The sequence below is a fragment of the Denticeps clupeoides genome, chromosome 1 (genome assembly GCF_900700375.1).
Source record: "Denticeps clupeoides chromosome 1, fDenClu1.1, whole genome shotgun sequence".
NCBI lineage: Eukaryota > Metazoa > Chordata > Actinopteri > Clupeiformes > Denticipitidae > Denticeps > Denticeps clupeoides.
In genome coordinates this window covers 34,341,038-34,353,201 of record NC_041707.1, presented here as the reverse complement: position 1 = coordinate 34,353,201, position 12,164 = coordinate 34,341,038, and the positions used below count along the sequence as shown (strand labels likewise).

The 12,164-nt window shown below is 45.5% G+C and overlaps 1 protein-coding gene across 3 annotated transcripts; it reads left to right on the top strand.

The window, feature by feature from the left end:
* Nucleotides 1–1,384: 1,384 nt before the first annotated feature.
* Nucleotides 1,385–9,933, top strand: alox12 (arachidonate 12-lipoxygenase). Of its 3 annotated transcripts, none has more exons than XM_028973381.1 (15): nt 1,385–1,783; nt 3,366–3,509; nt 4,006–4,207; nt 4,415–4,496; nt 4,627–4,749; nt 4,897–5,003; nt 5,092–5,264; nt 5,340–5,483; nt 6,487–6,690; nt 6,843–6,929; nt 7,924–8,093; nt 8,374–8,495; nt 8,655–8,755; nt 9,233–9,403; nt 9,541–9,933. In XM_028973381.1, exons 2-15 carry the CDS (start codon nt 3,366–3,368, stop codon nt 9,718–9,720), a joined length of 2,010 nt encoding a protein of 669 aa, XP_028829214.1. In that variant the 5' UTR covers nt 1,385–1,783; the 3' UTR covers nt 9,721–9,933. The 3 variants fall into 3 exon arrangements, with proteins under 3 accessions (XP_028829214.1, XP_028829223.1, XP_028829231.1); XM_028973390.1 differs by lacking the exon at nt 1,385–1,783 and adding an exon at nt 1,885–2,228; XM_028973398.1 differs by lacking the exons at nt 1,385–1,783; nt 3,366–3,509; nt 4,006–4,207 and adding an exon at nt 4,215–4,233.
* Nucleotides 9,934–12,164: the final 2,231 nt, after the last annotated feature.

Here is a 12,164-nt window from a genome sequence, read left to right as displayed (position 1 = left end):
AAAAATGCATATGAACCATATATTGAAACCGGTATATGTGTATACCTCTTAATGTAATGTTTATTTTGTAAATACATGAATCCATGCAGGTTATATGTACCTGAAAGTACACAAAATCCATGGACTGCATACAATATTATACTATGGTGACATCAACTTTGCAACACAGCTGCTGTAGATTGGAATGTGGTATTAAATTCTTAAAATTAATAAAAATGTGCTCATCCCATCGAGCACAGAGTTGATTTTACCATTGGTCAGGAACAAGGGAAAGAAGGCAAATGACAACTGCACAGGAACATGAAAGTAGATGCACACTTATTGTGCAATGATGTCAATACTAAATTGTTTTAAATACTAAAAGTCATTCCTCCTCTTTGATAGAAGATTATACAGTATTATTTAATGTCACACAAAAATTTTCTATTTGCAATGTTGCAAAATGTGCCTCAAGTTTGCACACTCACTATATCATATCTGTGTAATTTAGAAAACAGTCAAGTCATTAGGAGAGTTATATAATCTAGAGACCTGCAAAGTCTACAAAGTCTACAAACCAGGATCATTCTGAGGTTAATGTCGTTGCTGGCTGTGAATTATTAAAATACATTTCATGGTGATGAGATTTTAGTTGTTTCCGTGCCACATCTGAGAAACGGAAACCTCTGTGTGTGTGTGTGTGTGTGTGTGTGTGTGTGTGTATATAGACGTGTGGATCAGGGGCCATGATTTCCCCGTGTTGTATAAGACTGAGGACATGGCGCATGTTGTCACAGGACGTCTTGGGGCATTTTCTGACATGAATGCTTGCTAATTTCGTCCTGTGAAATGTGTCCTCTGCGTTTAACTCATCATTCGGGGAAAAGTGTGGGGACGGTACCCTTCAGTGGCTTCGAACCCGCAACATTTCAGTTATGAGTCCGCCTCCTTGCTTGCTAGACCACCACTACCTTTCCTGGCATGTAACTATTTCTAAAGCCCAGGAGATGATGTTCGTCTAAAATGGGCGATGAAAAGCCCCTCGTTTCATTAAGTCACACAAGCCGTGACAGTGACCTTCAATGTGACCCCACCACCCAACCAAACATGCAGGGTTGGCAGGGCTTAATTCAAGCGTTCTGATTGGAGAACTGGCAAATCTGATATTAGTGGCCACACCCCCAAAATACTACTTTTCAAACAGTGCAAGAAAATACTGAAAAATCTTATAATGTCAAAGGTCAAATGTCAACTTCTGAAGGAAATTCGCAGCAATCGTCATGACCAAGGCAGGAACATCTCCCCGGTTTACCTGTTAAAACATGCCGACATTTTATCTCCAGATACAAGCGTTCGCGGTTGAATGTCCCCCCGTCTTGTGTGGCCTTCGTGTTACACCTCACTTCTTCAGCAGGACGGAGCTGTGGAGCGGACGGTGAAGAGGTCTGTGGGGCTCGGCTCGGCTCGATTTGCATGCCGCAGATGCTTATCTGCAGCCGGGGCCGAGCCACGCCGCTCGCCGGGACCACTTCCTTAAACCGGAGGGGGAGGGGGGAAACGAGCACAAGACTGTGTAAACTCCTCCTGTGTGTGTGTGTGTGTGTGTGTGTGTGTGTGTGTACACGTCTGCATGTGTGATGGACATTTTGGAAGAGGTCCTTGCAGAGAAGGGCGAGCTGAGCACCAAGAGCACTCTGAGCTGCCGATGTGGTGAGAAAAGATCTGCAGAAGATCCTTTTCTGATGAGGGGAAGAAAGCCAAGCTTCTAAAAGCTCATTCCGGTGTAAGAAAAGTCACGTCTGAGGTAAGAGAGCTCGCATGCGTTGTTTGACGTGTTCGTGTTACTCTCAATCCTGGAATTGTAATGCAGATTACGCACGTAACAGGTTCTCGCAGCTTTCGGTAAACGCGCTCACACACATTTGCGTTTTTTTTTTGCATCTGAGCCGGGAAGTGTCCCGGTGCCGGGGGGAGAGATCAGGTTCTTCGGGATCCTGGCCCGTTCGCAGCTGGTCTAGTGGGAAAAAGCCTTTTCAGTCGAGGGCGTGAGTTGCCCCTCAGGAAGTATGTGGAAACAAGTCCTTGCAAATAAAGTCTGCTGCAACCCGTGCACGCTTGCAGAAGAGCTTGGACCCCAAAAACGGAATCCTTCCTGTTTACATACCGCACCTCAAGTGTGAGGGCCCACTGGACAGAGACCCCGAAGGGAGGCCGAGAGGAAGGGCAGAAAGAAGTCGTCCTCCAGCGTGGTGAGAAAGTGACTTGAGCGGCTCATTCGGGTCTTTCTGGAAGAATGATGACGTTCCGCGTTACGGGTTAGTGAAAGGTATTCCTGTAGGTGGGACTGCTGACACTTCACACAGGCCTTGTAATGCGTGCTATGCATCGTCGCCACGGGACCTTCCCATTTTTAACTTTGTACGTTTGTAGGTTTTGTCTTCTGGGTGACAGAAATAATGACGCTCAAACAAAAAAAAAAGGCGGCTGTGTGCTCAGTTAGTTCCTGCTCTCTCAGATAAAGATTCCTGGCAAGCGCTCCCTTCGTGCTTTTATTTCTTTAAATCCTGCAAACAGACTTGGGGTGTACATGTCCCAAATAGTGTCTCCCCTCAGTTGTATTGTCATTTATGCAGTTTTAAAATCAGCATACCGACAGTGTCTCTCCAGAGGAAGATCAGTCAAAAGTTTGGTCACACCTTCTCATTCAATGTGTTTTCTTTGTTTTTATGACCATTTACGTTGGTAGATTCTCACTGACGGCATCAAAACTATGAATGAACACGTGGAGTTATGTACTTAACAAAAGGTGAAATAGCCGCCCTTTGCTCCGATTACTGCTTTGCACACTCTTGGCATTCTCTCGATGAGCTTCAAGAGGTCGTCACCTGAAATGGTTTTCCAACAGTCTTGAAGGAGTTCCCAGAGGTGTTTAGCACTTGTTGGCCCCTTTGCCTTCACTCTGCGGTCCAGCTCACCCCAAACCATCTGGACTGGGTTCAGGTCCGGTGACTGTGGAGGTCAGGTCTCCACTTTTTGTTAAGTACAAAACTCCACACGTGTTCATTCATAGTTTTGATGCCTTCAGTGAGAATCTACCAACGTAAATGGTCATGAAAATAAAGAAAACACATTGAATGAGAAGGTGTCCAAACTTTTGGCCTGTACTGTACGTCTGATAAATGTGCTTGAAATGCACCATGGACGGGACAGTCTGGAGTCACAGTTACTGGAGCATCGCACCCAATCTCACAATTCGGCTGGGTTTTAAGAAGTCATCTAGGATTCTCCGCCCTGCGTTACTGCAGCAGACGGGAACTTGTGGTTGGTGAATGGAAGGGTTTCTGGGTGAGAACATTTATCGTGTGTGTGTGTGTGTGTGTGTACAGATGGATTATAAGGTGACAGTGGCTACAGGGACCTCTGAGTACTCAGGCACCAACAACTACATCTACGTGACTCTGGTTGGGGAGAATGGGGAGAGCGAGAAGACGCTGCTGGACAACCCGGGACTTGATTTCTGCAGGGGAGCGGTGAGTGTGGGCGTGTGTTTGCACTTTGTTTGATGGTTTGTAAAGGTTGTGTAGTCAGGTGTGTGTATACGGGTGTGTTCTTGCATAGCACAATGGTGTAATAATTTCAAGATTCTTATTATTTAAAAAAACGAGGTAAAAAGGGAACATGGCTAGTGGGAAAAAATTAAAATAAAACAGCTAAAACTGAAAGTTTTCATGTTCAAAGAGACGTGACTGGGCAGTGGCTATGAATACTAACGCAGTATAGCTGAATTTGAATGTAAAAATGAGTTACAGTGTAAAGATTCCGACTAAACTGCATTATGCATTGATTGTATAGCTGTGTGTGTGTGTGTGTGTGTGTGTGTGTGTGTGTGTGTGAGCGCGCTTTAACATTCCTCACATTCCTGTGACTAACAGACATGGGTGTATGAGCATCTGAGTTTGTCAGTCCTGACAACACACAAAACCACAGTTTTTGCAATAAAAGAAATGAACCGTTTCCGCGTCGCAGGTGGATCAGTACACTGTGAAGTCCTCGGCCCCTCTGGGACGCCTCCTGCTGGTCAAGCTGGAGAAGCAGCGCTACTGGGTGGAGGACAACTGGTTCTGTCGCTACGTGGTGGTGGAGCCGCCGGGGGCCGGCGGGGTCCTGACCTTCCCGTGCTACCGCTGGCTGGTGGGGAATGTGAAGTTGGAGATCAGAGAGGGCGCAGGTGACGAGTCCCATCCCTGGGCTGCGGTGATAACATTACAACATATTTCTGACATCGCTTTTCTTTGTTTTCAGCTGTTTTGGGTGTCTTTTTATTCTCATGGTTTTGCCGACTTGTGTAATTTAACAAAAAAATAAAGTATTAAGTTTTATACTGGTGTGCCCAGTATTGTTCAAGCTCCTTTTTTATTATTCTCATTTCCAAAAGCAAAAAGAGGGAGCGAGGACTCACTGCCTCAGGAGCTCAACCACAGGAAGGCGGAGCTTCAGGAGAGACAGAATACGTACAGGTATGCACCCCACCCCCCACCCCCACCCCTTACTCACCCTTCACACCGTCACCTTCCTCAACATAAACTTTCATTCTTTGTGTTATTTGGTGTGTGTGTGTGTGCGCGTGCGTGTGTGTGTGTGTGTTAGGTGGCAGGCATGGGCACCGGGCATCCCCAAGTGTATTGATGCCAAAACAGAAGCTGACCTGCCACAGGACATGCGTTTCGACAACGAGAAGAGGAGCGACTTCGAATCCTCCCTGCACTACGCGTGAGTTTCACCATTTCATCATCACAACCCTCACTTCTTCATTTTTATTCCCTGCCCTAGTTTTTAATCCACTGTTCAGCCCATTTCCCAGAACGTGTCTTATCTAGTGGTATTGAGTGTTCATGTTTTAAAATCTTTTTTTTAAAGACTGATAGAGCTCTCACTAAAGAAGCTGGTCATTCGATTCGGGAAGTCCTGGAACGACCTGGACGACTTCAAGCGAATCTTCTGGAAGCTGCGGAGTCCCATCGCTGGTGATGAACGTCATCGGTTCACGCCTATAGCAGCCGTGCAGCTACCAGCCGCTTTTACTTATTCTCGCTATCATCCACCCACCTCCAGAGTACACCATGGAGCACTGGAAGGAGGACTGGTTTTTCGCCTTCCAGTTCCTGAACGGCTCAAACCCTCGAATGATCCATCAGGTCCAGAAGCTCCCTCCAGGTTTCCGTGTGACTGGGGACATGGTGCAGATCTTCCTCAAGCCCAACACCACTCTGGAGAAAGAGATGCAGGTGCCACTTTCACGCCTGTTTGCAATCTGCAATCATCTAATGAATTCTGGTTGAAGCTCTCGCTCGCTCTCTCAGGACGGTAACGTCTACCTGGTGGATCACGCCATCATAGAAAGCCTCCCCACCAACGTCATCAAGAACCAGCGGCAGCACATAGCCGCGCCCTTCTGTCTGCTGTACGAACACCCGGACCAGGGCCTGATCCCCATCGCCATACAGGTACACGCACACACACAGACACACACTACACACTCTGTATACACTAGTGTACAGTCACCACTCATGGCAACTACCCTGTAATAATACCCACAAACCATCACACCACACAGTGAAAGTCCACCAGGGAATAAAACATGCTATGGAAGATGAATGCTGCTTGTGGATCGGTAAGGAGGGGTGTGAGAAGATTGCTCTCATGTCATCCACTTCTTGTTCTTTTTTACGTGACATTTAATCAGTAGTTACAGGGACAGTCCCCCTGCCACTGGGAGGGGGGGACAGTCCCCCAGCTCAGGGACACAGTGGTTGTAAATGGGTTTTTTGGTTCACAGGTGAGTGTGTTCGCCGCTAGGCCGTTACCAGCCTCATCCCTTCCATCTCCTGCATCACCTCCTGACGCTCCTGCTGCCTCGTTTCCATCTTCTCCACAACCTTTGATAAACGTTACTGCCACAAGGCGGCGCTTCAGTTCGGCACGAGACTGCGGTTTCCTTCTCCATCTCCGCCTCGGCCTTCTCTCTTTCGCTGCTTTCTTGGAGCTTTTGGGCAGTCCCGGTCCATCCGAGCCTCCCTCTCCTTCTGAAGCTCACGCTGGAAGAGCTTCATCCTGTTTACCCTCTCCACACTCTTCCTCTTTGAGGTGAAAGGTCTATCATCATCTTCCACCAGCTACCCCCCTTCTTCATCTGCTTCATTATTTTGATCTTGATCTTGGTGGTAGGTTCAAATCCCACTTACTACCATTATGTCCCTGAGCAAGACACTTAACCGTGAGTGTCTCCAGGGGGGGGACTGTCCCTGTAACTGCTGATTGTAATTCGTTCTGGATAAGCGCGTCTGATAAATGCTGTAACGACATGAATCTGAAATGAAATGCTGGCCCTGTACTTGAAATATTACATTCCAAATCCAGTCCTAGATCAAAGTGTCACGGCCCGACATGGACTGAAAACCTGCCGTCGTCGTTATTGGTTGAAACTCACTGAACCGTTGCTCCCCTCAGCTGGAACAGAAACCACGCCGGCACACGCCTGTATTCCTGCCAAGCGACCCCCCCCTCGCTTGGCTCCTGGCTAAGATGTGGGTCCGTCACGCTGAGTTCCAGGTCTTCCAGGTGCTGTCTCACCTGCTGCGGACCCACTTGGTCGTGGAGGTGTTCTGCGTGGCTACGATGAGGCAGCTGCCAGCCGTCCACCCTGTTTACAAGGTGAGAGAGGAATTCCGTCCGGTTCTGACATGCCTCATGCCTCGTGCTCATCCGCCTGGCAAACTTAACCCTGCAGTCCTCCTTATCAGTTTATCAGATAAGATGCAGATAAGATGTGTGTGTGTGTGTGTGTGTGTGTGTGTCCTCTGTAGTTGCTGACGCCCCACCTGAGGTACACGCTGGAGATTAACTGCCGGGCACGAACCCAGCTCATCGCCAAAGACGGCATCTTCAAAAGGGTTTGTCAAATCAGCCGCATTATATTCAAGGAGTTCCTGTATCTTTATTCTGATTGGACAAGACAACAAAATAACGTGTATAATGAATGCACAGTATTGTGTCCACATGTCGTAGCATTTAAACCGCTGAGAGCTGCCGTTAATTACATTGACCATCTGGTTATAATGGTTCCTGGCAAGTTGGAAATGGCCAGTTGTTAAGGGTCTGAGAATCAAACTGTGAACTGTTTGGTTGAGTAGCGAATGTGATTGCGTTTGGGATGTCCACTAATGAACAAGAACAGAAGGACGAGGCGGACGGAAGAGTCCTGAGGCAGGGTGGCAGTTAAATGAATATCCGATCGGTTCGGCTGTTTTATGTGTATTGTTAGATCATTTCAGGTATCTGACAAATCTGCTAGTGCTTCTCTGAACGTATGACATATTTGGATGAAAGTGGGATTTAGATGAAGAATTTGGGTTTTATCAGAGTTTGTTAGTCAATGAAAGGTTTTTGTCTATTTGTCTAAATTTATATATGTAATTCCTGAGGAAATCTGCACATGAGCCTCGTCCGCTGTGTCTGTTTTAAGGCTTTGAAAATAGGGCCTTTAGACTAATTGTTGTGCAGAGCGAGTTACGTTTGGACCAGCACATCTGGACCAGTCGGATCAAGGCATCTGTGGGAAAAGACATCTGCTCCACGGACGCTCGGTGTTGCAAATTAAAGGATTTAAAGGGTCTTCTGCCAACATTTTTGGTAGCAGACACCAGATATGGACAGTAGACATGGATCAGAGCCCTTTATACGTTCTACAGGAGTTAAAACACAAGTAGACGGTTCTACAGGGCGTACACAGTTCTGACACCTTGCACAAACAAATAAAGCAGTCATTGCGGGGAAATATCCCAGCGAATGCAAATTTGGCAGCATGCAAACACAGATCGTGATGATAGTGAACCTCATGAAAGAGGTCCAGTGTGGCGAACGTCATGTCTGTGTTTTTCTGTGCAGGTGGTGTCGTCGGGGGGTGACGGGCTCTTGGTTCTGGCCCAGCGTGAGTACAAGGTTCTGACCTACCGCTCTCTGCAGCCAAAGCTGGACTTCCAGGACCGTGGAGTGTCCAAGCTGAAAAAGTACTTTTACCGCGACAACACCCTCATGATCTGGGACGCCATTCAGAGGTAATAGAGACACCCTTCCCAGAAGAAGAAATCAAAAAAGTGGTGGTAGTATCTTTGTGAACCAGAAGACCACAAAGTCACAGGTTCAAACCCCACTTACTACCATTGTGTCCCTGATCAAGACACTTAACCCCAGGTGTCTCCAGGGGGACTGTCCCTGTAACTACTGATTGTAAGACACTCTGTAAATATATGGATCCTTAGAGGCTTGTACAAAAGGTCTCATTTGACATGTTATGTCTTCTGTTATTCACACCCCCCCATCTATTTTGTTTTTTAGATATGTTACAGGCATAGTGTCCCTGTATTACCCCAGTGACAGTGAAGTGTTAGAGGACACAGAGCTGCAGGCCTGGATCAAAGACGTGACTGAGGAAGGCTTTGCAAATGTGCCTAAATTGGGTCAGTTGCTCATAAAATTTATTTCACGTGCGCTATCATGCAAAAAATGCAACAGCTTTAATTTTACTTGCATTAATAAAATGAACATTATTACAATTGTTGCCATTAGTTTGATATCTGGACGTCATGTGCGCATTTGTTGTGTTTTTTCTTTCCCAGGGATGCCACATGAGCTGACGACAAAGACGGATTTGATAACGTTGCTCACTGTGGTTATTTTCACCACCACAGCACAGCATGCTGCCACCAACAATGGCCAGGTAACAGGGTCACTGCACCAACAAGCGGTTTCATGGATGCATGGACAATAAACTTTCTTTTTGCTTGTAGTGCCGGACCAAATGCCATAAAGTCCAATATATTTCCTAAATATGCATATTTTATTCTATAACTGAAAACTGTGGTGCCAAAAACAGGTATAATGATCAGTAATGGTAGCAGTGTAGTAATGCATTTGTTGCAAGCTCAGAGAAGTTGATGACCATATGTACATTTATGGCAGTTATCAGACGCCCTTATCCAGAGCGCCTTACAACCAGTAGTGATGGGTACAGTCCCCCAGGAGACACTCAGGGTTAAGCGTCTTGCTCAGGGAATGAATGGTAGTAAGTGGGGTTTGAACCTGTGATTTTGTGGTCTTCTGGTTCATAGGCGAATGTGTCCAACCTGCTATGCTACTACCAGCCGCTATATATATTTCATTTAAAATATTTTATATATTTCCACTAATTTTCCAGTTTGACTGGTGCGCCTGGGTCCCCAACACGCCCTGCACCATGCGCTGCCCCCCTCCAACAGACAAGGACGCCATTGACATGCAGCTGATCATGGACACCCTCCCTGACATCAGCCAATCGTGTGTGGAGATGGCTATCACATGGCACTTGGGCCGGGCTCAGCCTGATGCGGTGAGTGGTCCGCCAAAATCAGCAAGGACCACCTTGCTCTTCCATTATAGTGGAGCGAGGTACATGGTGAGGTAATACAGAAGATGAAAGCTTTTGAAAATGTGGAATCCTCCTTTTGCTGTGGCTCCTCCTCTCAGATCCCTATGGGTCAGTATGTGGAAGATTACTTCACCGAACCGGAGGCAAAAGACCTGATTGCAGAGTTCCAGAAGGACCTCCGGGACATCGACGAGAGCATCCAGGAGCAGAACAAGGGTGTGGAACTGCCATATCTGTACCTGTGCCCCAGCCGCATAGAGAACAGCATCACCGTATAGTAACCGGGGCGGCAGATGGCAAAATGTCAAATCTGGAAAACTTACAAATTCTGCCATTTTCTCAGATAAACCGAATCATTTGCCTACTGAATTATTTTGGACCTTAAGATGATTTCATGTGAATTCAGTCTGTTTCTTTAGTTCTTGGTTCTAATGACACTTCATGTTAAGACTAAACTGGTCAAATAAAAGTGCCATTTCAGGTGAAAAGAAGTTATACTGTGGATGTCAAATGAAAGCAATTAAAAGGACTCAAATCAGCACACAAATGAATGTCAAGCAACTCCTGTAATGTGCGGGAAATGTCACTTACACACCACTGGTCCTCAATGCTCGATACGGATCTCATGTTTGCACGCTCCATACTGTAAATACCTTAACGCACCTTATTCCTGTCGACTTTTTGTACCATCGATTCGTATACTAAAATTCTCATAATGTACTTGTTGTGTGTGTGTTTTTTTTTTTTTCTGTATTTGCACAACGTCAGTCCAAAATGTGCCAAAACCTATTAAATATTTAGCAAGTGTGAAATATCAAACTTCATGCTTTTGGCTTCTACATCATTAACAGGAACCAAAAAAAAAAACCTTAATCACTTGCAGACGCGTGCAAAGGTCGGTGAGGTGACACATTTACATTTACAGTATTTACCAGACGCCCTTATCCAGAGCGACTTACAATCAGTAGTTACAGGGACAGTCCCCCCCTGGAGCAATTTAGGGTTAAGTGTCTTGCTCAGGGACACAGTGGTAGTAATTGGGATTTGAACCTGGGTCTTCTGGTTCATAGGCGAGTGTGTTACCCACTAGGCTACTTCCACACAACGAGGTCACTGGGTGGCACACACCACCAACTGGGTCCACTGGAGAAACACATGGCACAGACCACAAAATAAACCCCCAAACCTGGAGAGCCTACACACTGGTGCACAGCATTTAAACTTGACCGGATCGAAACTACACAAGGTCCGAACTATGGATGCCATATGAGACACCCTGTTTATGTGTTGAGTGACCTAACAAACACATACAAACACACTTACATTAAATACAATTACATTACAGCATTTATCAGACGCCAGATGCGACTTACAATCAGTAGTTACAGGGTTACAGGGACAGTCCCCCCTTGAGCAATTTAAGGTTAAGTGTCTTGCTCAGGGACACAATGGTAGTAAGTGGGATTTGAACCTGGGTCTTCTGGTTCATAGGCGAGTGTGTTACCCACTAGGCTACTACCATGCTACCACCCTACAACCTACTACCCCACACACACACCTATATTTAAGCTTGCATTAAGGACCACCCACTGTAGGTGTGCATTTAGGGCTGCAACTAACGATTATTTTAACAATCGATTAATCTGTCGATTTTTTTTTTATTAATCGTAGAATCGGATAAAAAAAAAAAAAAGCATTCATTTCCAACCCTTTATTCAAAAACAGAACCACAATCTTTAGAAAGTGCAAACATGTTGCTCCATGAGCTAATAAAATAAAATTAAAATTGACTAACACAAAAAACATACACATGTATAAAATATAAAAAAAAATCTGAAAATTTAACAGGATTTGTTTGAATGTCAGAACTTGTTCTCTACACTACACTGCAGATGCACACACTCACAAACTCTCACACTGACACACACACACTGCAAAAAATGATTTTCTAACTGATTTCAGTCCAAATCTCTAAAAAATCTTGAATCAAGATACATTTACTAGACACATGAAATGGCATAAGAAATTGTCTTGTTTTCTGAAAAAACATCTCAAAATTAAGTGATTGTTTAAAACAAGCAAAATTATCTGCCAATGGGGTAAGAAAACTAATCTTAATCTTAACAGTAGTTTTAAGAATCACTTAATTTTCTCATGCCATTTTTCTTGTCTAGTAATCTTGATTTAAGATTTTTTTTTTTTTAGATATTTGGACTGGAAACGAGACAAAATTACGCGGTAAGAAAAGCTTTTTTTGCAGTGTAGCAATACATGACAACAGATTGAAAAATGAATGGTCCAAAAAAGTGAATAAAAACATGTCTTTAGTCTTTTAATGCAAAGTAACTATAGCACCACCCCTGCTTTACTACTGTTATTAACGCGCTAACGCGAACTTGTCATGCCTGTCAAGCTGGATGACGGGTAAACATTTACATTTACAGCATTTATCAGGGACAGTCCCCCTGGAGCAACTTAGGGTTACGTATCTTGCTCAGGGACACAATAGGCGAGTGTGTTACCCGCTAGGCTACTACCACCCTCCGTCGTCCACGCGGAGAACGCTGTTTCATCCCCCCTCCACACCTGTAGGTGGCGCTGTACGTCCCCGTCTAGTTCTCCTCCGCGGCGAGTTAAACACCAGCACCAGGGACATTACATTAGTAGGATTCTGTAGCGACTCACCCTGCTGCTGAACTCCCTTCTTCCTCCTCAAACACGC

Excerpts from the sequence above, each read along its gene's own strand:
- alox12 (XM_028973381.1), top strand. The coding sequence starts at position 3,366 with ATGGATTATAAGGTGACAGTGGCTACAGGGACCTCTGAGTACTCAGGC. Across the intron at positions 5,265-5,339 it reads CTCTGGAGAAAGAGATGCAG|GACGGTAACGTCTACCTGGT; the intron begins GTGCCACTTTCA and ends TCGCTCTCTCAG. Across the intron at positions 6,930-7,923 it reads AAGACGGCATCTTCAAAAGG|GTGGTGTCGTCGGGGGGTGA; the intron begins GTTTGTCAAATC and ends TTTTCTGTGCAG.